The sequence below is a fragment of the Erinaceus europaeus genome, chromosome 3 (assembly GCF_950295315.1).
Source record: "Erinaceus europaeus chromosome 3, mEriEur2.1, whole genome shotgun sequence".
Taxonomy (NCBI): Eukaryota; Metazoa; Chordata; class Mammalia; order Eulipotyphla; family Erinaceidae; genus Erinaceus; species Erinaceus europaeus.
In genome coordinates this window covers 33,294,599-33,320,222 of record NC_080164.1, presented here as the reverse complement: position 1 = coordinate 33,320,222, position 25,624 = coordinate 33,294,599, and the positions used below count along the sequence as shown (strand labels likewise).

The 25,624-nt window shown below is 37.9% G+C and overlaps 1 protein-coding gene across 8 annotated transcripts in view; it reads right to left on the bottom strand.

The window, feature by feature from the left end:
* Positions 1–9,496: 9,496 nt before the first annotated feature.
* The window catches only part of MBOAT2 (membrane bound O-acyltransferase domain containing 2), a 166,486-nt gene continuing 150,358 nt past the window's right edge, over positions 9,497–25,624 (bottom strand). For all 8 annotated transcript variants that reach the window (XM_060187017.1, XM_060187022.1, XM_060187015.1 and 5 more), the window contains 5 exons: positions 20,968–21,071; positions 17,469–17,533; positions 13,984–14,116; positions 11,542–11,693; positions 9,497–9,732 (listed from right to left, as the gene is read on the bottom strand). In XM_060187017.1, the coding sequence (XP_060043000.1) occupies positions 9,507–9,732; positions 11,542–11,693; positions 13,984–14,116; positions 17,469–17,533; positions 20,968–21,071 (680 nt within the window). In that variant the 3' untranslated portion in view covers positions 9,497–9,506. The remainder of the gene's footprint in view (positions 9,733–11,541; positions 11,694–13,983; positions 14,117–17,468; positions 17,534–20,967; positions 21,072–25,624) is intronic.

Sequence of the window (25,624 nt, the reverse complement as noted above, 5' to 3'; positions counted from 1 at the left end):
CACTAGCAACATCAATTCTACGGAGATAGATTTAGTCTCAGGCAGAGTGTGTATACTGGAAGGACGGTAAGTCAGGAGAGAACAGCATGATAAAGGACAAGCATGAATTTGATAACAGAAACTTAACAATAACCCATGGCTAAGTTTTAGAGAATGGATTGGAGAAAGATGTCTAGAAGATGCACAACCACCTGGGAGGATGTTGGTATGAATTATCCTTTGGACTTCCAGGACTTTCCTTACATGGAAATCAAGTTATCTTAGCTGCTGGACTTACCTGGGTGAATAATTACAAGGGCTATTCTGGCAGGCAGATCTTGGGAGGTCTCTGTACTGTTCTTGGTCAAGGTCAATTTTAGCACAGCCCTGAATCTCAAAAAAGGGTCATGTAAGCCTGCTAAGATCATCATCTTCTTCTTCTCTTCCTTCTTTTTAATTAAACAAATAGTATTTATTGGTATTGGAACAACAGGTGACTAACCGAAGAATCAATGAACATATATGAAGTGATAGCAAAGATATCTACACTTTGATAGAAAAGCAAATTTGAGTACAGGAACTTCAGGTGTCCAGTATTTACACATTATTCCAGAGCTTCCTGAACATCAGCAAGCTTTTCCTTATTAAAATTGTTTTATTTATAAAGTGGAAACACTGACAAAACCATAGGATAAGAGGGGTACAACTCCACACAATTCCCACCACCAGAACTCTGTATCCCATCCCCTACCCCTGATAACTCTATTCTTTTTTTCTTTTGCAGAATTTTTTTAAAAAAATTTTTTATTTAAGAAAGGATTAGTGAACAAAAGCATAAGGTAGGAGGGGTACAACTTCACACAATTCCCACCACCCAATCCCCATAACCCACCCCCTCCCATGGTAGCTTTCCCATTCTCTATCCCTCTGGGAGCATGGACCCAGGGTCGTTGAGGGTTGCAGAAGGTAGAAGGTCTGGCTTCTGTAATTGCTTCCCCGCTGAACATGGGCGTTGACTGGTCGGTCCAGACCCCCAGTATGCCTCTCTCTTTCCCTAGTAGGGTGTGTCTCTGGGGAAGCTGAGCTCCAGGACACATTGGTGGGGTCTTCAATCCAGGGAAGCCTAGCCAGCATCCTGGTGGCATCTGGAACCTGGTGATTGAAAAGAGAGTTAACATATGAAGCCAAACAATTTGTTGAGCAATCATGGATCCCAAGCTTGGAATAGTGGAGAGGAAGTGTTAGGGAGGTACTCACTGCAAACTCTAGTGTAATCCTGCTTTCAGGTATATATTTTGCAGTAGTTTATGGATACGTGTGCACATAAGCTCTCTCTCACAGAAACTGTTGTGTATCTAGGTTATGGGACTTTGTTAGAAAGTGAACTACCTGAGATGAAATTAGAGTGTACTATTAAAGGAAAGGTCTCACCCGAGTAATGAAGCTGAAGGGTTGTCATTCCACACGTGAAGTCTCTGGATACAGTCTGAGGTGAAGCATGTTGAGGTGGCAATCGTTGCTTTGGTTAGGTTGTGATCGGCGGATGCAATATTATTTGGTTTGGATTGGGAGATGCATACGGGAAAGTGGGCCCTATCCAAGGGTTCCAGGACTGGGGCAAGTAGGGGCTCTATAGTGAAGATGTGAGGTTCCTGCTGTCTTAGGGTTCAAAAAGACAATCAATAGTTAATATTATCATCACATTATTTGTTAATTGGGTTAACTTTGAAAAGTCCCTTTGTTATGGTTTGCTGTACAGTACCCAGTATCTTGTATATAGCTGTGCTATTGGAAGCTTCTAATCTACTTGGTCTAGGCTTTTGAGAAAGTCCGCATATCAAATACATAGCCTATATATTAAAAAGATTCAGTTTGTCTTTTGAGAAACTTTGAGACATACAATTGATTTCCCCCTCTCATATTAATTAACTACTGATTTATATGTCTACATTTTGCTAGGAGTGTACATAAACACCATTCCCACCACCAAAGGATTAATGCTTGTCAGCATTGCAGTTCTCCAGATAAGGATAGTTTAGACTCTTAACCTAAAAATCAAACAACTAATGAAACAGCAGAAACAACAAAAACAACCAGAAATTAGTTATGTTCTATGTAGTAGCTTAGTTCCTATCATTCCAATATCCCATTCTTCCTATCAAAGCTACCTATCAAATCTGCCTGCTAATTTGGATCCACCTGCATATCAGACTTCAGGCTCAGGGAAAGAAAATAAAAAAAAACTAGTATAGCACACAGCCCTTTGGAATATAACTAAAATATGCCTACTAGCTATCTACAAAATGGAGGATCCCCTAATTTTTCATCTGCACTATTCCAGCCTTTAGGTTCATGATTAGTCAACAATTTGTTTGGCTTTATATGTTAATTCTCTTTCAGCCACCAGGTTCCAGATTTTACCATGATGCCAACCAGACTTCCCTGGACAGACGACCCCACCAATGTGTCCTGGAGCTCCACTTCCCCAGAGCCCTACCCTACTAGGGAAATAGAGAGACAGGCTGGGAGTATGGATTGACTTGTAAACGCCCATGTTCAACGGGGAAGCAATTACAGAAGCCAGACCTTTCACCTTCTGCATCCCACAATGACCTTAGGTTTATACTCCCAGAGGGTTAAATAATAAAAAAGCTATCAAAAAAAAAAATAAATAAAAAAGCTATCAAGGGAGGGGTTGGGATACTGAGTTCTGGTAGTGGGAATTGTACCCCTCTTATGGTTTTGTCAGTGTTTCCATTTTATAAATAAGTAAATTAAAAAAATAAAAAATTCCAGTTTTATATATTCAATTTAGTACTACTCTACAATTTAAAAAGATAATATTGTGTCATTATGGATGGAACTTGGGATGCTTATGCTTAACTAAGTAGGTGAGGAAGTGAAAGACAACTACCAGATGCCTATATTCTTGACCAACTTCTTAAGGGAAAGCACCAGGCCTAGATTTACTTGTACATGTACATGTCAGCATCTTCACTTTATATGGGTAGGAGAAACTACAAGATACTAAACACTAATTTAAGGTAGCTTGAATTGCCTTCCAAAAGGTTTATTATATAAGAGTAAACTCCTTTAAATAAGGATTCCTTAGACTACTAACATCAAATTAAATAACACTTCAATAAAAGACCATTAATTCTCATGGTAGACCAAGTATCCAGCTCTATAGGTGGAATTTAAGGCTTCTGAAATTAGCAAACACACACATGTTTTTAAACTACTGTTTAATCAGTTTTGAAGACATACACATTAGAAAAAAAAACATTTATATGTAAGTTAAAAACATCTCTGAAAGTCGGCCATAAGCCACCAGTGTAGCTCTGAGGACAAAGACTAGAAATGAGAGGGTATGAAATCATCACATCACAGTGTGACTGACACAGTGGTTTTAATTTATCATATGACAAGAACTAAGTAATGGATTTGTTGAAAAATAACACTTCTTTAAAAAATATTTTGGAGTAATAAAAACAGAAAGCACAGAACACATTCTACTTTTACCTAGGGAAGGCAAATGAGTACTGTGAATACTGGCTGCTGGAGTTGGGTCCCTCCTTATGTTTGAATAAAAATGGTCAACTATGCCTTTTCCAGGTGTATTAAAACTTTTAAAGGAAGGCAGGAATGACTTCACACCTTTTCACTCTGTCTATAGTTAGGCTTCCTTATTTTACCTACTTTATGTTTTTACTTTCATTCCTATTACTTTATATCATGTCTCTTCTGGTAGAAGTAAGGTGACAGAAGATAGTTAAGATTGGTTTGGAATACATTTGTATTGGAAATTTGAAACTTTTCTGCTTGTGATAAAGGCAGGACTTAAATGTACTTTACTGGCAAAGCCATATTTTAGAGACAAACTGCTTATAATTGATGGAGGTATATTTAAAAGTCTGTTAAACTGTCTACAGGTTTATCCTTTAGTAAGAAAGAATGAAAAAGGAGAATTAACAAGACAATTCTTCAAAATTCAAAAACTACAAAATAAGGACCAGACAGGACACAATGATCATGAATCCATTAAAAGTAGTCATTCTGTCCATTTCAAACATGTTTATTAAGGAAATGATTAGACACTGGACTCTGTAACTTTCTTTGTTTCTGTTTCTTTTTATTATTTTAGCTTGATGAGAGAGAGAGGGAGGAAGGGAGAGACTGACCAGAGTCCTGCTCAGCTCTGGTTTATGGTAGTGCTGGGGATTAAACCTGGGACCTCTAAGCCTCAAGGAAGAGAACCTTTTGCCTAAGCATTATGTTGTCTCCTCAACCCTCTACTTCTTTTTATAGTAGCAAAATCTGGTAGAATCAGATTGGAGAAATGGCTATGCATCACTAAATTTTAGATTGGCTTTGCATGGTGGATCTTTCTTTATAGAAAATAAAGTCTTAGAGCTGTTTTTCTTTTCCTTTTCCCCCTTTTCCTTTTTATTTTTTAATTTTAATTGAATTTTTATATTTATTTTCCCTCTTGTTGCCCTTGTTTTTTTAATTGTTGTTACAGTTATTATTGTCATTGCTATTGATGTCATCATTGTTAGATAGGACACACAGAAATGGAGAGAGGAGGGAAAGGCAGAGGGGGGAGAGAGAGATATCCGCAGACCTGCTTTACCTCCTGTGAAGCTGGGGGCTCAAACTGGGATCCTTAAGCTGATCCTTGCACTTAACCCACTGCACTACTGCCTGACTTCTCTTCTAGTTTTTATAAAAGATTATTAAGGAAGAAAGTAGTAACAGGTTTTAAAGACAAGAAAAATTAGTCTAAAAACACCTTTAGACTCTGTTTCAGGTCTTCCCAATCAGTGATCCATAGAGCTAGTCAGTTCTTTGCTGGGGTTTGCATAATGTCAAAAACTTAATAAATAAATATTTCAAAACATATAAAACTTTATTAAGCATCCCACCAATTAAAATGTAATTGGCTGCATCCTCTGCACAAGAGCCTGAAAAAGTTGCTTTATTGATTATAAGATCATTCCTACAAAATGCCAATGTGGAAAGTTTAATTTAAACATTTTCTTTTGCAATGAGTTACTAGAAATAGATTTGATTACATAGTGCTCCAGAAAAATACTGTGGAGATCCTCTACCTCCTAATCTTTCAAATCTAAGCTTCAGGGTGGAATTGTAAAATATACTCTTTCCCTTCAGCATTAGAAGAATCAACTGACATCCACTTTGGGGAAGGCTGCTGAATGCAGAACGTTCAGCATCTAGTAGGTGTATAAATGACCAGTCATTCATTAAATGTATATTGGGATAAGTGTAAGTTTCATAAGATACTTGAGGACAGTTAAGATTACATTTCACAGTGTTATTCAGAATTCCACACCTATGTTAAAATCTGACATATTCCATTTCAGTTACGATGGAGTACTACTGGCTCAATAAAATTTCACAAAATGTTGGTTTCTATCTAAAATTCTTGTCAAATCCTTCACTGACATAGCAATGATAGACACAACCCTGGAACAGTTATTTTCTCTTTCAACTATAATGTAGGGCTCTTTAAAAACTCATCTAATAATTTTGAAATTTCTAATAAAGAAGAAAATAAAAAACGTCTGAATGTTCATCTTTGTTCAGGAATATACAAGTGAAATATTTACATGGTATGAATTTCAAAATAAGGAAGACTTTTGTCCCAAGTGCAATCTAGTCTTCAAATGAAAGTGTACATTTTGTAGTTATTTGATGACAAAAATTAATTAGTTCTGTAGTTTAAAATGAGGTGCAATTAAATTAAATATGTTCTTGGAATGAAGTGACATTTGAAAAGTTATATGGTGGTAAACCCTGCTCGTAAAGTTAAAATATTTGTAGTGTAGATCTTCAATTTTATTGTCAGCACAAACTGTAAGAGCAGAGAAAGCAAAATGAAAAAATATATATATTTTAGCAGAACTATTTCATTATGAAAGATTCCTTTTCAAGGATATATTCTATAGAAATGCCAACAGGCCATGCCTTCTGATGTAATGAATCCAAAGTTTTTCTCTGTTGTCACACCAGAGAAGTTGAGAGGTTGAGATCTCATGACCATGACAGTAATTTTGAGACTGAATCTGTCCTTGTCCCTGCCTCTCACAGATGGGAGAAAAGTCTTTTACTCATTACAAGCAAAACTGGTCATAAACTTTAGGCTTATTGTGGACCTTTTGTCGAGAGGATCAGTGACTTGTCTAACTCATATGGCTCATGGAAGACTAAACCAGAAGAGCCACGGTTCCTCCCAGGATAGTGTTTCAGTGTTAAGTTGCCTCCATTTTTCAAAACCATTCTATTAAATGCAAATCTTTCTCAAAACTGCTATCTGTAAAAATCCTGTGAGTGAATGTCATACATGGTAGGGGTCAATAGCAAAAATACTTTTCAACCAAATGTATGCTAGTGGCTGAACATTTCTGATTCTCTATGTTGCAGGCCATTTTAGAAGTTAAATAAATTTCCCCAATTATCCTGAGTTCCAACGAAAATGCTTATTTTACAACTGCGAATAAGTCACTTATAAAATGTTTATAGCTGAGATACATCAAATCAAATTAATTGGTTTCAAGAACAAGGAATCATGGGGAGAATAATTATTTTCGTCTTTTTTCCCTGAGTAGTATGTAGATAATCGAAACTATAAGTGTGATGCTGACTGATTATCTCAAGTTATTTCATGACAACTGAAATACGAATAACTTTATCCTACTTTGCTGACTGAAAGCAAGCACATATTAAATGAGTCTTTCTATACTTAACAGTAATAGAGATATACCAGTTTTCAATGATTCTACTATAAGTAGTAGCAAAATATTAATCCTCACAACACTCCCAAGTATATTCATTTGCTAGAGCACAAAAAGCTTCTTCTTGAGGACAAAAGCCAAGAATTAGAATTATCTCTTATTTTTTCTTCTAGATTGCATACTTGTGATTATAGTTTCTTCAAAGTAAAAGAGAAGCTGTTTCAAAACCATTCCATACAAAACCTAGTTGATCTAAGGTGGTGAAAATTAGCTACAACTCTGTATGCCATAGGACATAGGAAAAATTCACTGGTTATCTTGCTTTCTGACGATAGGGCCATGATTATACTCACTGAAAGAGGTAACAGTGATTTAGGTTTACCAGCTGAGACAACACAGCTAGGTAAAGGTATCAAGAGTGACATTTATGGCTTGGTGAATTGAACAGCAAGAAAAATGTTTCTAAGTTTTCTTAGTTTCACTTATGACATGTGTAGTCGTATTTTTTAATTTCTAAATCAACTTACTTTCCTTAATCATGATTGGATTCTCCAGCATTAATTAGAAGCTGAGTAGACATATATGCCCTGCAATTATTCTTTTCTATCTTTTAACATTACATAGTTAACTTCATTTTATTTATTAGCTAAAGAAAGTGAGGAGAGATAAAAGTAAGAGACCACAACACCAAAGCTTTCTTCAGTGCTGGGGGGGGTGGGGGTGGGGCTGGGCTTAAACCTGGGTCACATGCATGGCAAAAGCTAACTTAATTTTAATGAACAGAAAAGAGAGAAATCTATTTAGCTATCTATCCTTTTCTGGGAGATAAAAAAAAAAAAAGCATGGTTAACCTCATCAGGCAGAAACAATTTACTTTTAGAAAAATAATGCTTCATAAAAACAAAGATTAGAATTTTTGTTTGAAAAAGACACAATGACATTTTTGCTGATTGAGTGACACCTCAAAAATTCCAAGTATATTTGCTTTTACTTTATCTATTTTTAAGAACACTGTTCTGGTCTGGCTTTTGGTGGTACCAGAGATTGCAACTGGGACCTCTGGTCTCTCAGATATGAAAGTGGTGCTATCACCTTAGCCCTTTTCTCTTTCTTCTTTAAAAAAACAAACCAATTATGACAGATAATATTTCTGTCCTTAATTGCATTTGCAAATTTAATGACAAAATTATCCACCATGATTTATAATAGATAATTTAGCATTTCTTTAAGAAATTTAAGGCAAAAAGAAAAGATTTTCTACAAAAGACTGGTCACATAAAGGTATAGCCAAAGGCTCTTCTCACCTTTTCTCAGAGCCCTGATTTTGACCCGTGTTGAGGTGCTGGGCTCTAACCACAGCTTTGCCTGTATCTGTGGCACATATCCTGAGGTCAGGAGAGTCTCATAATCTGCAATTCTGCTCTCAGCTACTGCAGCCATTGCAACTCTGGGATAAAGGAAATGCCTTTATGAAAATGAAAAGGGGCCATAAAAGAAGAAGCACATTTTCCTACATTTACAGCAACTAGAACCCGTTAAAGAGTTCATAGTAAAATTTAATGTGAAAAGAGTCTGTAACCTACCTTTAGTTCTCTAGAAATGCAGTTTGAATTCAGTGATTTTGAATTTCCCTTTCCCTAAAGTTGTGTCATATATAAATTAAGCTATCAAGGATAAGGTCCTAAGCCAAAAACAGTAACCCTACACAGTGATTTTTTTTTTTCCCCAAAAAAACACTTTTGAGCAAATCTACCACTATCATTTTCATAATTTAAAAAAATTCTATATAATTTAAGTTTGAAAATTTCATTTTAAAGTCCAAAGTATTAAGTTATTAAACTTTTCTATGTCTTACTTGATCATTAAGAACACAGATACACAAGGGTGAGAAGCACTTCCTCTAAGCACTTGGACCTGTGCTGTCCTTGTGCTCTGCTAGAGCTGCATGTGATGCTCGTTCTGTATTCAGTGCTTTCTTCATTCATGCCTTCCTTCCTTCCTTCCTTCCTTCATCATCATCATCATCTCTCTTTTTTTTAGAAAGTAAGTTTAAAATATTGCATTACCAACCATTAATTATGTTTAAGAAATTCCTCCTTGAAGTGCTTTTTGACTGTCACAAGTGATTTAAAAACTCTCATGGAAAATAAGTCACCTGCAATTTGGCATTCATTAATTGTTTACAGTCCCACTATGAGCTGTGGTCATTTGAGATACTTCCAAATACTGAGATGTTTATTGCAGTTAAGTATCCAAAATCTTAAATGTCCTGTTTCAAATTCATCCAAAATTCTTTTACAGCATACATCATCAAATAGTGAAATAGTGTTCTCACAATATTACACTTGAAAATACCATTTACGAACAGTATTTTAGGAAATAGAGGATTTAAGGCAAGACATTCATTTGGAAAAGTTAATCTCTTTCAATCATTCAGATTGACACAATTATGCTTCCACCTCTTCAGTGCCTTGGGACACGCAACGTACATTCAGCAACAGGGCACACAGATGACCCTATAGACATGTGCTAAGGTCCTGAGTGCCCATTGAAATATGGAGATATTTTTATATAAGGCGCAGCCCACAGGGACATGGTATGGGTGGGGTTATTTCACTCCATTTCCAATCACAGGTCTACAGGGAATTCCCTATCTGTAGCTGTCAGATTTCCCCCAACTGAATCACTTTTCAAGCAAACACAAACCCTTTGAGAAGGTGCTAAGATTGGTTTCTGTTACATACAAAAAATAGCCATCAGAGTGTTTTCTCATCATTGCTTTAATGATGAATGTCTAAAGGCTTTTTCTTGATTCTGATTGCAAACACTGTTTGTTGTAGAAAAACTATTCTGTCCCAAAGAGATTTCTTTTTCATCAAATTTTTTAGACCGGAACAGCTGAGCATTTTCTTGTGTATTCATTCCTCTTTGAGTTTTTTTCAGCGGCAACAACAATAATACTAAGATACCAATAATGTGAAGGCAATAATACCAGGAGCTAAAAGAAAAAGAAAAAAAAAGCTTAAACTTTACAAAAAAATTGAAGATTAAAAATATTTAGTAACTGTATACTTGTCAAAATGTCACAAGATACCCCCAGCCCCCACTAGATGAAATTCTACTGATGAGAACAATATTTACAAAGCAATGTATAAACCTAGGGTGCTTATCAGCATACTAAGTTTCTTCATAATACTACATTTCCTTATAAGGGTCATAAAAAGCCATGGTTAAACAGAATAAAAATAAAAAGGTACTTATTAGTAGTTGCAGGCACCAATCTGAAAATAACATCAAATCTGCAGGGTCAAATATTGAGCTAGTAAAGAAAATGCAGGAATAGTAAAAACTTCTATTCTGGGAGCAGAGCTATGGTGACCTATTCTTGGGAATTTGGCTTTTCCCTAGAAAGCAAATATTAAAATTAAATATCTCGGCGAACTTCATCAGAGCACAGATGAAATTTCTGGTGAAGAAAAACACAATCCCTGTCTGATGATTTGTGGTTGCATATGGACAGTGAAAATAAGAGGTGAGGGAGAGAAAGGCTGAAGTGGAAACAAGGTACTGTGTTACTGTCAGGGAACCATATCTACAGCTGCTTCAGATCCATGCAGCGATTTAAAGAACCTATGTGGAACCAGTAAACCATGCGGCTTAGGAAAAAGGAGCTCTGAATGGCTCTTTAGAGCTTTAGCAGCCACAGGCTCCTGGCTGAACCCCAGGGAACCATGGAGCTAAACACTGTACTCTTGTGGTGAACAGGGAAGCCAACCGAACTCTAAAATATCCCAGCAGCAACAGAGACTTGTGAATGGCAGGCAAAGTGACCTTGACCGCACAGCAGAGTCTTGACTTTCAGAAAGTTTGGCAAAAACAGGAGGTGTGGGATGTCTCCTTCTCCCCCCTCCCCCCCTACTAGGGCTCTGTGTAAGGGATATCAGGCATCATTATTGTGGTTATTACACACCACATCTTCAAAACTCCTCTCCTCTTCTGAAACACACATATAAAGCAGAACCCAGCGCCACCTGCTGACCAACAGCAGAAACTAAAGTAGATGGGCAAAACTAGCAAAACACCTCATCTTGAAAAACATAGTGCCCAGACAATGATGCTGATCTAGAATAACCATCAGAGAAAGAATTTAGGAAATAAATTGTCAGGAAATTTGAAGAAATACAAAGCTCTCAATTTAATATGGGGAAATAGATTCATAAAGAAATCTATTACCTCAAAGATTTATTCGATACGAAAATGTAAAACATGGAAACAGAGCTACAGGGTGTGAAGGACACTTTGAATACATTCCATTCTCAACAGTAATCCAAAGAAGCAGGCTTATCTGTGTAGAAGACATAACATCAGAAATAGGAGATAGAATAATCACATACGCTGACTTCAAAGTAGTAGGAGGAAAAAAGGTCTAGAGAAAATGAAGCAACTCTTTGAGAGAATGAACACTTCATTAGAAAAGTAAGTATCAGGGTATTGGGGTCACCGGTGGAAAGTAAGGAAAGAATGGAACAGAAGTCATAATCAAGGAGATAATGGGGAAAATGCCATATCTGGGGTATGGTCAGGATGCAGATTTCTGGAAGCACTGAGAACCCCCAAATTCCTAGCTCAAACAGACTCACACCAAGACACATCACTGTGAAATTATCAAAAGTCATGGACAAAAAACCATTTTTTTCTTGTAAGCTTTAAGGGGATAGAAGAAAGCAATTTATAAAGGTAGCATAGTCAAGATTAATCAGACTTTTCAGCAGGAACTATGAAGGCAAGGAGAGAGAATACTACTTACCTATAAAACATGAGTGATGGTTTTATAGAAAGAAGTACAAATGGCACAACTGTGTAACTTATTGCTATTTGAGTTACTATCCATGTTATAACATCATACAATGATTTAAGGTAGAGAGGTTCAATGAAATAATGTCTAAAATTGTTTCTCATCTGAAATAAAGAAACAAAAATATTGTTTTATCTTTAACATTGCTTGTAAAATGAGTGACTATAAATCAATTGTTTCAAGGACATGAAATAAGTGGAATGCTTATGTATTCCTAGTAGTTTAGAATGACACTTTTCACTATAGAAAATGCCAGTTTAGTAAAAACTATCACAAAAAAAAGAATCAAAACCAATACACATATGTGCAAATTATCTGTTATGAAGAGGATTGAGACACATAGGCAAAATGTGTGAAATAGGGTAAAGGTACAGAGGCATTTTTTGCCATTTTCTTTTATAGATGTGAAGTTGTATTAATATTCACCCTCAACAGAAAAAAAATACTGTCTAGTACACTTAAATCATATTAGGTAAATGAGAGTACATGAATAAGGTGCAACCTATTTTCACTTTTTCTCTGCTCTTGTGAAGTGAAACCTCCTCTTAAACCTCTGCATTTGTGAAAAACAATCAAATATATTTGACTGTTTGAGTTTGGGTCAAACAGTACTTTTTTCTGTTGTGTTCCTTGCTTTTCTTGTCTAATACGGTTTTTGTAAAAAATTATCTATTTACTTTATTATCTTATTTATTTACTGAATGGAGATAGCCAGAAATTTAGAGGGGAGGGATGATAGAGATGGAGAGAGATAGAGAGACACCTGTAACACTGCTTCATCACTGGCAAAGCTTTTCCCCTGCAGGTGGGGACTGTGGACTCAAACCAGAGTCTTGTGTACTGTCACAGGTGCACCATTACCCAGCCCCTCTCATGTGATTTCTAGGTGAAACATGCCCTGCTTTGAGGAAGCCAAAGGGATCTTTCAGAAGTGATCAACTGTATGGTTAATGGAGTTCTCATAAAGAGACCATCATTCTTAGTGGCCAGAACTGAATTCCGGCACCACCCAACTTTTGCCTAGCTTACTGCTACAGTAACTACTCTTTCTCTTTCTATTCTACTCTGACAACTAATAGCAAATCAATTTTCCTTCAGCATGGCTTTCAGCATTCCATTCATATGCTTAGAAATGTTGGCTGAGCCTTGATGTTCAGACTAACTAAGGAGTAGGCTCTTTTCCAGCTTGATATTCCGGTTCTATTATTGACACGTCTCACTCCTGGTTTTCCAGAATTATTAATTATTTATACATAGGTGAAGTTTCCACTTCAACAGATCTACCTGTCATCCCCAAATACATCACACATTTACAAACATGGCTTTGCTAATGTCATTTCCATGCAGAGAATGTCACTTTCTCCTTCCATTACACTTTACTGACAACTGAAATAATGTTTATCTTTTAAAACTCAGATGAAACCACACTTTCCTAAGGAAAGTCACTTCCAATGAACCCAATTAAAACAAATTTGTATCATTTCTAAAAACCTACGATACTTATCATATATACAGCACATGGGTCCTATCAGATACATCATGTGGTATATATACATTTACATATAAAGATAAACATATATACCTTATACCCCTAAACAGACTATAAACTACTAGAAGATATAGCTGTTAGTTAATACTTCTCAGTATTTTCCCAAGTGCCTTAAAATTAAATATAGTAAATGTCTGTTTGTTAAATAAAAGCTATCTTATCTGTTAAGTGCCTAATAAACTTGTTTAAAATTATTTTTGTCAAGTCACTTTCTTCCAATTTACTTTCAAGAATTAACACTAAGTCATCTATTATTTCCTACCCATGTCATCAGTCTAATCTCTCAACTGTTATTACTCCAGATTCCAACCGTGTAAATATTCTAATGAGCTGTACCTTGTTCTTTGTTTAGGTGGTTGTTGTCACAGAACCATAGTTCTACATCTCAGGATGAGTGTCACCATACTTCACCCTCCACTGTAGGGCACTGGACCTTAACACCACTGCCAGTGTGTGAATGTGGTATCTACCACTGGGGATGGCACACCCATGTCGCATGACTACTACATTACCTCCCAGGTTGCACTTCGCCTAGACCTATCTGTAACCAGCTCTTCATCTAAAAGAGGAGTCAAAGGTGACAACCTCCAGGAAACATTTCTAAAATCAACCTATTTGTCCAGTCACCTTCATCTAATTCAATTTTTAGCTCCCCTTCAGAAAATTTTATGAAGATAAGACTTGTGTGCCAAGTCTTCTCAGGTAAGCCAAGTGTGGAGCTCATGGAGACTACTCAACACTGACACGAAAGGTGCAGGTCTCATTTCCAGCCAAAGACCAGTGCTAACAAAGTAAGCTTTTGTCTAACGACAATTGAATTATGAAATGGAATTCCTAATACTTACAGCTCGTGCTGCTAATGTCATGACCACTCCTGTCAGAAATGTCAAGTAGTACCCTGGGTATACTCCATGCCAGATGGCAGAAAGAATGAATGTCTGGATAGTTGGACTTAAGGAAGCTCGTTCATAACACACCCTAAAAGCCATGAGAAACAGAGTGCTAAGTGGAGTGACCAGTCTATACAGCTCATAGTGATCAGTCATTACCCAGTAAGATTTACTTTAGGCAATATCTTAGTCATTAAGTGTCGAATTTAGGGTAATAAATTTACATATTTTTACTGGTATGTGTAATAGCTCAAATGATTACTTATAGTTTTGGTAAGGCTATGGTACTTACAAAATCAAGCTTAATGTTAGTTATTTTTAGTTTACATTATTTTTTGTTTTCTTTCTTTTTTTCTTTGTATTGCTACCAGGGTTATCACTGAAGCTCAGTGACTGCACAATGAAAACACCATTCCCAGTGGCCATTTTCTCCTTATTCCTCCTCCTCCTCTTCCTATTCTTTTTTTTTTTTTTCTTATTTGATAGGACAGAGAAATTGAAGGTGGGATATACATAGGAAGAGAGAAAGAGAGACACCCGAAAGTGGGAAGCAGGGACTCCAGTCTGGGTCCTCCCACATAGTAATATATGTGCTTAACTGGGTGTACCACCAACAAGCTCTCTATTTTCTTTTTTTAAAAAATATTCTTATTTATTTATTCCCTTTTGTTGCCCTTGTTGTTTTATTGTTGTAGTTATTATTGTTGTTATTGATGTCATTGTTGTTGGATAGGACAGAGAGAAATGGAGAGAGGAGGGCAAGACAGAGAGGGGGAGAGAAAGATAGATACCTGCAGACCTGCTTCACCACCTGTGAAGGGACTCCCCTGCAGGTGGGGAGCCGGGTGCTCGAACCAGGATCCTTAAGCCGGTCCTTGCACTTGGTGCCACATGCGCTTAACCCATTGCGCTACCACCCGACTCCCAAGCTCTCTGTTTTCTTTATAACATTGAGAATTTTTTTTCCCACCAGGGTTATTGCCATGTCTGCTCCTGGTGACCTCTCCTCCCACACACACTTTTTCTCCTCTCTTCCCCCAGCCCTAATTTTTATTAGATAGGACAGAGAGAAATTGAGAGATGAGGAAAAGGTTAAGAGGGGGAGAGAAAGATACCTGCAGACTTGTTTCACCATTTGTGAAGTGTTCCCTATGCAGGTGGGAAGCAAGGTCTCAAATCTGGGTCCTCGCACTTGGTAACATGTGTGCTGACAAGTGCACCATGGCCCAGCCCCCATATGCAGAACTTCTAACTTTCCAACAATTTCATACATTTTGATTAGGCTAAAAGTTTTCCTGTACCAGGGTAGACAATTCAGATGAAAGTAATATTTTCCAAAGTTATCAAAATTAAAACATAAAACAAAAATCAACAGATGAACTCAGAAGAGGCATTGGGGAGATTATAAAGCATCATAAGGTGATAATATATTTTGGGACTGACAAAACAGTTCACTTGGATAGTGTGTTGCTTTGTCGTATGTATAATTCAGATTCAAGCCTAACCCCTAGTGCATTGACAGAAGTTTCAGTGCTGTAGTTTCTTTTTCTTTTTCTATGCCTTTCTGTCTTTATCTGAAAAAGTCCAGAACAATGAAGCCCCAGAGATGACCCAAAATGTTTAATAACACACAATATATCTTTTTATATAGAAAGTAGAATTTATTAGTGGATGGGATTCAAAAGAGGGCAGCTCTGTGAATCTCATGAGTGCAAGGTCTGCTGTTTTCTTCAGGGGCTATAATTAGTTGTGTATTTGATCTCACAGTCATCTGCAATGAATTATTTTTCAGCTACTATGTCTTCAAATTCAGTCACATTAAACTTAGCCAAGCAAGTCCCACTTCTGAGAGATGTAGATCAACCAGGGAACTTGAACTTGGCCCTAAGTAAGGTCTCAATCACATACTCATTATTCTGCAGGTTGGTGTGGATGGACCTGATGACCAAGCCAATGTGGGCACTGTTTTCTATACCTAGGACTTTCCAAAGGGACCCCACATATCTGTGACAGCTTAAAACTGGGCATAGGAGGTCAGACATTTATATACACTGGGGGTGGGTGGTGGCACACTGGTTGAGTGCATGTTACAATGCACAAGGACCCAGGTTCAAGGCCCCAAACCCCAACTGCAGGGGAAAAGCTTCACAAGTGATGAAGCAGGTCTACAGGTGTCTCTCTCCCTATCTTCCCCTTCCCTCTCAATTTCTGGCTGTCTCTATCCAATAAATAAATAATGTGTGTTTATGTGTTTAATGTAATTCATACACTGGAAAGGGCCATCTTCAAGTTCTCTTAAAGGAAACCCCCATATTATTATTATTATTTGCAGCAAATGCACACTGGGCATGATGGAGAAAAACATCGTAGTTGGCTTAACGAGTTTCAGATGTTTGGTGATATACAAAGGATAAAGATAGTCAACTTGTCATAAAATAGGGATATTACAAGAGAGTAATACTTTCTACAGAATGATTCTTAGAGCCCCACAGTTACAGAGTAAATACTTCATAAAATAATTTCAAAAGAGGGTAACATGATTTAGTGGGAATACTGAGACTTGCTCACTGGAAGTTCTGTGGGATTACCAAACTCTGTCTTGTGTGTTAATTGGTCTGGGCTGTCTTTACATTTCTATGTCCTACTCATGTATTTCAGTCTAAGTATCTCTTTTCCCTTTGTGCCCTCACATACTTCCCTGTGTGTGACTGCTTATGCTTTCTTATCTTCACTGTAAGAAACAGGACATCTCAGATCACTATGCTGTAGTTTTAACAAGACTCCAAAGTCTTTGCAGAGTCTGGGTCTTTTTGTCTTACTGATCGATACATCCCGTGCCTAATAGAGAAAGACTTGTTGAACTGAAGTATCTTAAAACTGGAAAATCAAGGAAATATATAGGAGTTGTATAGTAATTCTTTAAATTAACTAATCAATCTATTTTTCTTTATTGAGGGGGTTAAAGGTTTGCATTTGACAGTAAAATATAGTAGTTTGTACATGTGTAACATTTCTCAGTTTTCCATATAACAATTAAACCCCCTCTAGGTCCTTCTCTGCCATCATGTTCCAGGACCTGAACACTCACCCCCCACCACCCCAGAGTCTTTCGCTTTGGTGTAATATACATTTTTAGTTTTTTAAAAACAAAAATGCCCAATATAGAACAGCAGGAGGTATGATCTCAGACTGCAAAGGTACATTTACAGGCAGACTGAGAGGTCAGTGACAATTATATTCATGACTCAAGCCAAAACAGTTCTCAGATTTGATAGTATCTTTCTTGGTAGAATGGCAATAGTATTTTCCTGGTGAATATCAAGGTCACAATGTCACTCAACATATTAATACATTTAACCAAGAACTTGAACTCAGTGAAGCTCAGCCTTAAGTATTAGATTCCAAAAGTATAGCTAAAGCCTGTTCTTGAAGGAACATACCTTTTGAGCCAAAGAGCTGTTTGAATATTCCAATTATCAAGAAACATCTTGAAGCTTGTTGACATCTGAAAAACAAAGAAACTTTGTCTTTGGCTGATAAAACAATAAAACTTTAAATCTAAGTAACATTTTATTTATTGTGGTAAAGATGAACTACTTGACAATGATGGCGGTATACTGAGTTTTCTCAATACTGTTTTTCTAATACAAGAGCAACATCATACCATAAGAGAAATCATTGTTATAGGGAACCTAAATTACCCCCCATTTTCTCCAATGAATTAGTATTTTTTTCCTTTCTTTTTTTTTTTTGCCTCCAGGGTTATTATCTCTGGGGCTCAGTGCATGCAATAGGAATCTATGACTCCTAGTGGCCACCTTTTTTCCACTGTTGTTGTTGCTGTTATTGTTGCTGTTGTTGGGTAGGATACAGAAATTAAGAGGGAAGGGGAAGACATAGATAGATAGATAGATAGATAGATAGATAGATAGATAGATAGATAGGTAGATAGATAGGGACAGACACCTGCAGACCTGCTTCACTGCTTGTGAAGCGACTTCCCTGAAGGGTGGCTGAGTCTAGGGCTTAAACTAGGATCCTTGCTCCAGTCCTTGTGCTTCACACTATATGTGCTTAACCTGGTTGTGCTACTGCCTGGTGCCCGAATTAGTATTTCTAAGGGTTATTGAGGAACTATCCAAAAATCCAAGAGAGTATGCAAATGATCTTTCATTAAATGACTTTAAATAACTACATGTCTACATCAATGACTAAAGTTAGTTTCTCAAATCTTTCACTTGCACACATTTTTAGTTGTCTCTTTCTTCTGTGAATCTTGGTCCCATCTGGAACTGCTACCTCAGAAAAAGTAGATCTGTATATTAACTCACACCTTTCCAGTCTCTTCCCTCAAAATTCTTACACTAAAGCAGTCATTTGACATTAGAGGGAGCCTTTGGTCTTCCGGCCTCTATGTCTTCCCGACCTATCTTTATTGGCCCTCACTTCTACCTTGCTGATATGGATTCCATGATCCATTATTTACTACTCTCCTCAAAATACTTGATATCTCTGTTCCTTTTAACTTATCTACCTGCCAAAATCTCAACTTCAGATCAGCCATGCTTCCCATTAGTTCTGCTCACAGTATCTGAATGCTAAATGAGAATACCACACAGCTATTGAGACCTTTGTCATAAACTCATGACTTTCAGCTTCAACTACATGCTCAACCTACCAACAGCTATGTGGCTGACATGTTTAAAATTGTCTTTTTGTTGGTAAGTGAACAATAAGGTAGATATCTTCTGTAAATCAGTACTGAGTCACTAACAAAAAATAAAAATTAAAAAAGGGTCAGTATCAGCATTCTCATGAGGATGAAGCAATTACTTCGTAAGTTCCATGCATTCACACAGGCTGGTCCTATCACTTCCCATCCCCATAATAGGCAAGTCTGCCTCCTACTTTATAGAGATGTAAACTATCAGGTTCCAAATTCTCATCATCAGAACTACAAACTCAGCTACAACCACACAGACCCTTACTTCCTTGAAGAAGTTCTGACCCCTCTTTCATGAGGGCAATCTCATATTCCCTCCTTCTGTCCTTTTAGGGAACACAAACACCCATAACTATTTCTCCTTTCCCACTGTATTTTCATATTTTTCTTTTCAAATATTATTCTGATTAGTAAACTTGTTTCACTCTCTTCATTAAAAAAACAAATTATACAGCACAAATATTCCTCTTTCAGTCACCTGTTCTCCTCAACTATTGTTTTACCTCTCATGCATTTAGGTTTATTCCTCTCTTTCTCTCTCTCTTTTATTGTTGTAGTTATTACTGGTGTCATTGTTGTTGGATAGGACAGAGAGAAATGGAGAGAGGAGGGGAAGACAGAGAGGGGGAGAGTAAGATAGACACCTGCAGACCTGCTTCACTGCTTGTGAAGCGACTCCCCTGTAGGTGGGGAGTCGGGGGCTTGAACTTACTCCAGTCCTTGTGCTTAGTGCCACCTGCGCTTAACCCACTGCACTACCGCTGGACTCCTGGTTCATTCCTCTCTTGAAACTGTTCCCCAAATCAGTGCTACTTCCCCACAGTAACAGTACACAGTGCTTGTGATTCTATACTTCATTGGACAACTCAGCAGCTTTCAACACAGACCACCATTCTCTCCTCCAGAAACAATAACTCCCTTCTTTTCTTTTTTTTACTTTTCTTACACTTTGTATTTTCAACAGAGGTGATACTACCTGCAAGAGGATAAAAATCAGTTCTCAGAGGGAAAAACAAAAACAAGACACATTATTCATTATGTACAAATCACATGAACACACAGCACATGAATGCAGTGTCCCTATGGCATTAAGTTTCATGTAAGGGGTGCTTGGGAAAACATGTCTCATAAGCCTCCTGTGAGTAGCAATAAAAAACAAAAGACTAGAAACACTACCATATACTTATCTCCTGATGTCTATACTCATCAATTGTTCCTCCCCCTTCTATCTTTTACTTTTGAAATTATCCAAAGTATTTCAAAGTCAATACCAAACAACTTACTTGACCTGTAACTAGTTCACAATTTATGTTCAATAAATAAAACTTAAAAATATTATTAGGCCTAACAAATGTAACAATGATTCTTTAACATCACCTAATATCCATTTGTATTGATATATTCCGGATCCCCACAAGGTAGGGTGTGTGTGTGTGTGTGTGTGTGTGTGTGTGTGTGTGTTAAGAATAGTTATTAGAGAAAGGACTAAGTGGGGCTAAGTGGTGGCACATCTAGTAAAGCACACATTGCAATGTGCAAGGACCCTAATTCAAGCCTCTAGTCTGCACATGCAAGGGGGTGGGGGGGGAGGGATGCTTTACTAGTGGTGAAGCAGAGCCGCAGGTGTCTCTTTCCCCCTTCCCTTTTAATTCCTCTATCAAAAATAAATAAATAAATAACAGAAAAAGAAATAAGGGTACAAAAGAATAAGGGTAAGTTTGTTTAGGAAATAGTGCTTGCCACCCACTCCCAAGAGGGTCCCTGGGTGGAGCCAAGGAAGGAAAAACAAAACAAAACAAACCAATATTCATCTAGTTCTATATAGTTAATTTGGCTGCTATCTTTTTAAATTTATAATATACCCTTTCTGCCTTTCACTTTCCCTATGTCATTTATTTGTTAGGTAAAATTGGGCCACTCATCCCTAAGAAATTCCTACTTCTCGACCTGGTATTGCAGCATCATGGTATCTTTCACTTTTGCTCTCTATCTAACTGAGAAAGCAGCATAGAGGGGTGAAGCTGTGCATGTGCTAGGCCCCAGGTCTGGGGAAAAAAAAACCATAAAAACAAGTACATATGTGGGAAAAATAATAAGCAAGCAAGATTTATCCCTATGCTGGATTTAATAATGCCAAAAGCCACTGATGGAATAAATCTATGCCTTTAAAGTAAGTTTTATTAGTATAGTAACTAACTCTTTAATAGTTTACTAACCTCTATTTTCTGAATTCTCAAATTAGAAATTAAGTCCCAACGAGCTTCTCCATTTCTGTCGTATCCTCTGAAACCAAAGCCTGCAGCATTATTAATAGCGTCAGCTGAAATAAACAAAAGGGGAGGAGATAGCATTAAGTGATAATAACCAATGCAACCATCTCCCGTGTTCTCCCGGGAGGCAGATGTTATTATATATTCTGACTCAGGTGACAATCTTAAATATTATTCCACATTACTACTGTACCAGAGTGACATTGATGCAGCAGTGTACAAGAACATGCATGTGGGCACTCCCAGGTTCAATTCCCAGTACCACAAATCTTTTTTTAAAGTTTTTTTTAAATTATTATTTTTGTTTATTGGAGAGAGGCAGCCACAAATCAAGAGGGAAGAAGGTAATAGAGAGGGAAGGAGACAGAGAGACACTTGTGACACTGCTTCACCATTTCCAAAAACTTTCCCCCTACAGGTAAGGACTGGGGGCTTGAATCTGGGTCCTTGCACACTGTAACATGTGCTCTCGACCACGTGCACCACTACCCAACCCCTAGCCACAGATGAGAGGTACTCTGGTCAAAAGCAAGCAAGCAAACAAACAAACAGAAAACATATAATGAAAGGAATTATACCATGAAGGATGATTTAAGGTTAGACAACAAAATGCCAGGTGTTAAGCATGAGTTGAAGGCAGATGGAGTTTCAAAGTTGCTAAGGGCTGATGGACTAATGTTGTAGACTGAATAGAGAAAAATCACATTTAAAAAAAATTTTTTTATTAGGAGGGTTAATGGTTTACAGTAAATTGTTAATACACGTTTACAATTTCTCAGTTTTTCAAGACAGGCTGGGAGTATGGCTCGACCTGTCAATGCCCATGTTCAGCGGGGAAACAATTACAGAAGCCAGACCTTCAACCTTCTGCATCCCACAATGACCTTGGGTCCATACTCCCACTGGGTTAAAGAATAGGAAAAAGCTATCAGGGAGGGGATAGGATACGGAGCTCTGGTGGTGGGAATTGTACCCCTCTTATCCTATGGTCTTGTCAGTGTTTCCATTTTATAAATAAATAATTTAAAAAAATTCTCATTCTTTGTACAAAACACTTTTACCTAGCTTAAAGGAATCATATTAAGTGACATTAGCCAGAAAGAGGAAGAAATGACTTCTCAAAATCAGAATGCTTCAGTGATGGGGTGCAGAACAGACGGTTCAGCTGTCACAGAATTGCTGGGGGAAACTGTTCCTCTAGGATTATATTTTTTTCAAATCACATATTTAATCCTTGTGAATAAGACTGCAAAAATGAAACTAAAACTTGTTACAATTGTTTACTTGCTTGATTCCTCAGAATCCACGCCATGTATACATTTCAAAATTGTTTTGTCATTTTTATCATTAAAATGTTTGATTAGTTATTTTCTGTTGGTATGCTTTTAAAAACCCCTTCTGTTTCATTTGGTTTAAATCCCCCCCTGCTTAACACTGCATTCTATTTACATAACCACTGTATTCTATTTACATAACCTCTGTTAACAAGCACCACCTTCCCTCCAGGGCATTGGTGGTTTAGTGGTAGAATTCTCACCTGCTCCACCCCCTCTCCTTGTCATACCCTGATTTTCACCAGTCACTTTTCTCTCCACCCTCTCTGCGTTGCATCCTGTTCCCACCCTACTGGGCTAGTATATTTATAAAGACAAGATTGTTTGTAGTTAGTTAGTTTAGTTTAGCTTAGCTCGGCTTAGATTGTGCTGCGTCCTGCATGAATAAAGAGATACTGCATACAGCTCAACCATGAGTCCCTGGTCGTCTGTTACCCGCCCGTGAAGCCAGCCTGGCGAAAACAACATAATGGCGCCCGAACAAGGGACTGACATAAGCCCTGAAACAGGGACTGGCACTGACGTGGGACCTAACCCGCCCATCACCCAGATAAGTAAACTTGGCTACCCATCCGCCATGGGTTGCCTTTCTACTTATGAAGAGGTTTGCCAAAGCCTCTACTGTTTCATCATGAGACAGTTACTCTGTCTCTGGAACATTTTGCTCTGGGCCACACTTTGTTTCCCTGACCGGGAACTTTGGTTTCTTGTGACTCTAATCATAGAGCTTGGGAGATGCACTGAGATTTCTTCTTGGATTTTCTGGATTCTCTCTCCCATGTTTCCTGAGGAAAAGGACTACATTTTGCTCCGGGCCACAATTTGGTTCTTTATGACCGTGATCGTAGACCTTGGGATATGAATGGAGATTTCCACTGGGACTTTCTGGACTTCTTCTCGCATGTTTCCCATGGAGAAGGTCTACTTTAATTTGAGGAGCGTTCTCCAGTACCCTGGCAGTCCCCAAGAATGGAGACACATGGTTAGTTCTACTCTCCTGATTGGATTCTTTCTTCGATGGGAAGACACTTTTAAAAATGGGTGCCTGAAGCAATCCAGCAGGAACAGTCAGAAGCACCCTAAATGGAATTTCGAGGAGCTTTTTGGACTAGGACGCCCTCCGGGGACTCATGATACTACATGGTGAGATCTGCATAATCTGGTTCAAGTTGCGTTTCGTAAGAGAGTGATTTGAATGACTGAATTTTTGTTTGACATTGACTTAAAAAAAAAAAAGCTAGACGCAGCGATGATTTCTAGAGACATCCAGAAACATTCCAAAAAATTGTTTTTTTCCTCCTTTGATTTCTTTTTTACGTCTTGGCATAAATCTGAAACGTTTAATCCTGAAACAGTATGAGTTATGGGTGGGGCAGATAGTGGAATGCTTATGTTAATTATTCTCATGCCTGAGGCTTCTACCGTGGTTCTTCTGTATACCTTTCCACATTTTATTGAGTTTAAACTGTTTAAACAACCTTAAAATCATACTAGAAAGGACTTCCAATTATAATGGAGTTATAAATTATAGTAAACTTCTATTCTGCTACAAGTTTTGTTTGACAAGTAAGTGAATTTCTGTCAAAGTCTTCACATGAAAAAGCATCTACTCAAATGGAATTCCTGGAAATCCATTTGGATCCTGTTCTCTGACATTGCCCACAAGAATGGAATGACTACAACACACCCCCAGAAACCAATGATGTGACCTGGCACAACCTGAAGAAACAGATTCACAGACTCCAAAGCTCACTCTCTACAGAAAAGCAGAGTTCTGGTGGCCGACATTCCCCATCGAGACAGACATGCAGTGTTTCATCCCCTGGCATTTTCTTCTGTGGTCAGCTACTTTGGACTGACACCTCCATCAGACTTACTGGTACACGCTGCTGTGTTTCTCAAAGACTAACTTCAGCCAATTGCCTTGAGACTTTATAGACCATGTCCCCTCGCCTGCAGGCTCTGTTCCCAGAGGCAGAAAACTCCCCCTCCTTATTAGGTTATGCCCACAGAGGCATGAAGCGCCCCAAGAGGCATGAAGCGTTCCCAGAGACAAGAAATGCCCTTTCGCCTGCTAGGCCTTGCCCTTTGAGGTAAGAAACGTTCCCCTTGGCATCACACTGGTTATTGCTGCTTGCCTATTTTGTTTTCCATGTCTTATGCCAGTTTTTTTGAAAACGCCTGTATGATATAGGTTTCTGTTCACTCCACAATCCTGATACTATGGTCATTAGTTAAAAAGAAAGGGGGAATTGTTGGTATGCTTTTAAAAACCTCTTCTGTTTCATTTGGTTTACTCCTCCCTGCTTAACACTATTCTATTTACATAACCACTTCATTCTATTTACATAACCGCTGTTAACAAGCACCACCCTCCCTCCAGGGCATTGGTTCAATCCCCACTGGTTCATGATATGTTTTTGCTCCGCCCCCTCTCCTTGTCACACTCTGATTTTCACCAGTCACTTTTCTCTCCACCCTCTCTGCGTCACATCCTGTTCCCATCCTACTGGGCTAGTATATTTATAAAGACAAGATTGTCTGTAGTTAGTTAGTTTAGTTTAGCTTAGCTCGGCTTAGATTGTGCTGCGTCCTGCATGAATAAAGAGATACTGCATACAGCTCAACCATGAGTCCCTGGTCGTCTGTTACCCGCCCGTGAAGCCAGCCTGGTGAAAACAACAATTTTCCCTTTATATACAGTTTAATGAAGCTGTAAAGGAATTTTCTGTTTCAAAAAAGGTTTTTCCCAGTCCATTCAATAGCTGTTTCTAATGTATGCTGCTTGTGTCACAACCAAAGAATAGTCAAGCCGAGGGTCAGCAAAATAGCTCACCTAGATAATGCATCTGTTTTGCCATGGGCCCAACCCACAATCCAGCCCAGCTTCCCCAGGACTAGAGGATACGTTGCTGTGTGCTGTGATGTTTTTCTGTCTTTGCTTTACTTTTTAATCTAAAAATTCAGCTCAGAGCAATATAGTCGCAGTAATTACAAAGCAATACTAACAGTCAAACTGAAATCCATTAAAATCCAGCAAAACAATATACCTTTATGAAGATGTATCCTTAAATTGTATTTATTAGTGTTGTTTAGGAATGAAAAATAATTACATCTGGGAGGGCCAGCAGAATGTGTTTCTTTCCTTGCATACAGCTCAGGTTCAAGTCCCAGCACTATACAGGAAGTAGGATGCTCTGGTGTTGTGGGGTTAGTCTCTCTCTCTCTCCCAGTACAAATGAGTGTGTGTGTGTGTGTGTGTGTATGAG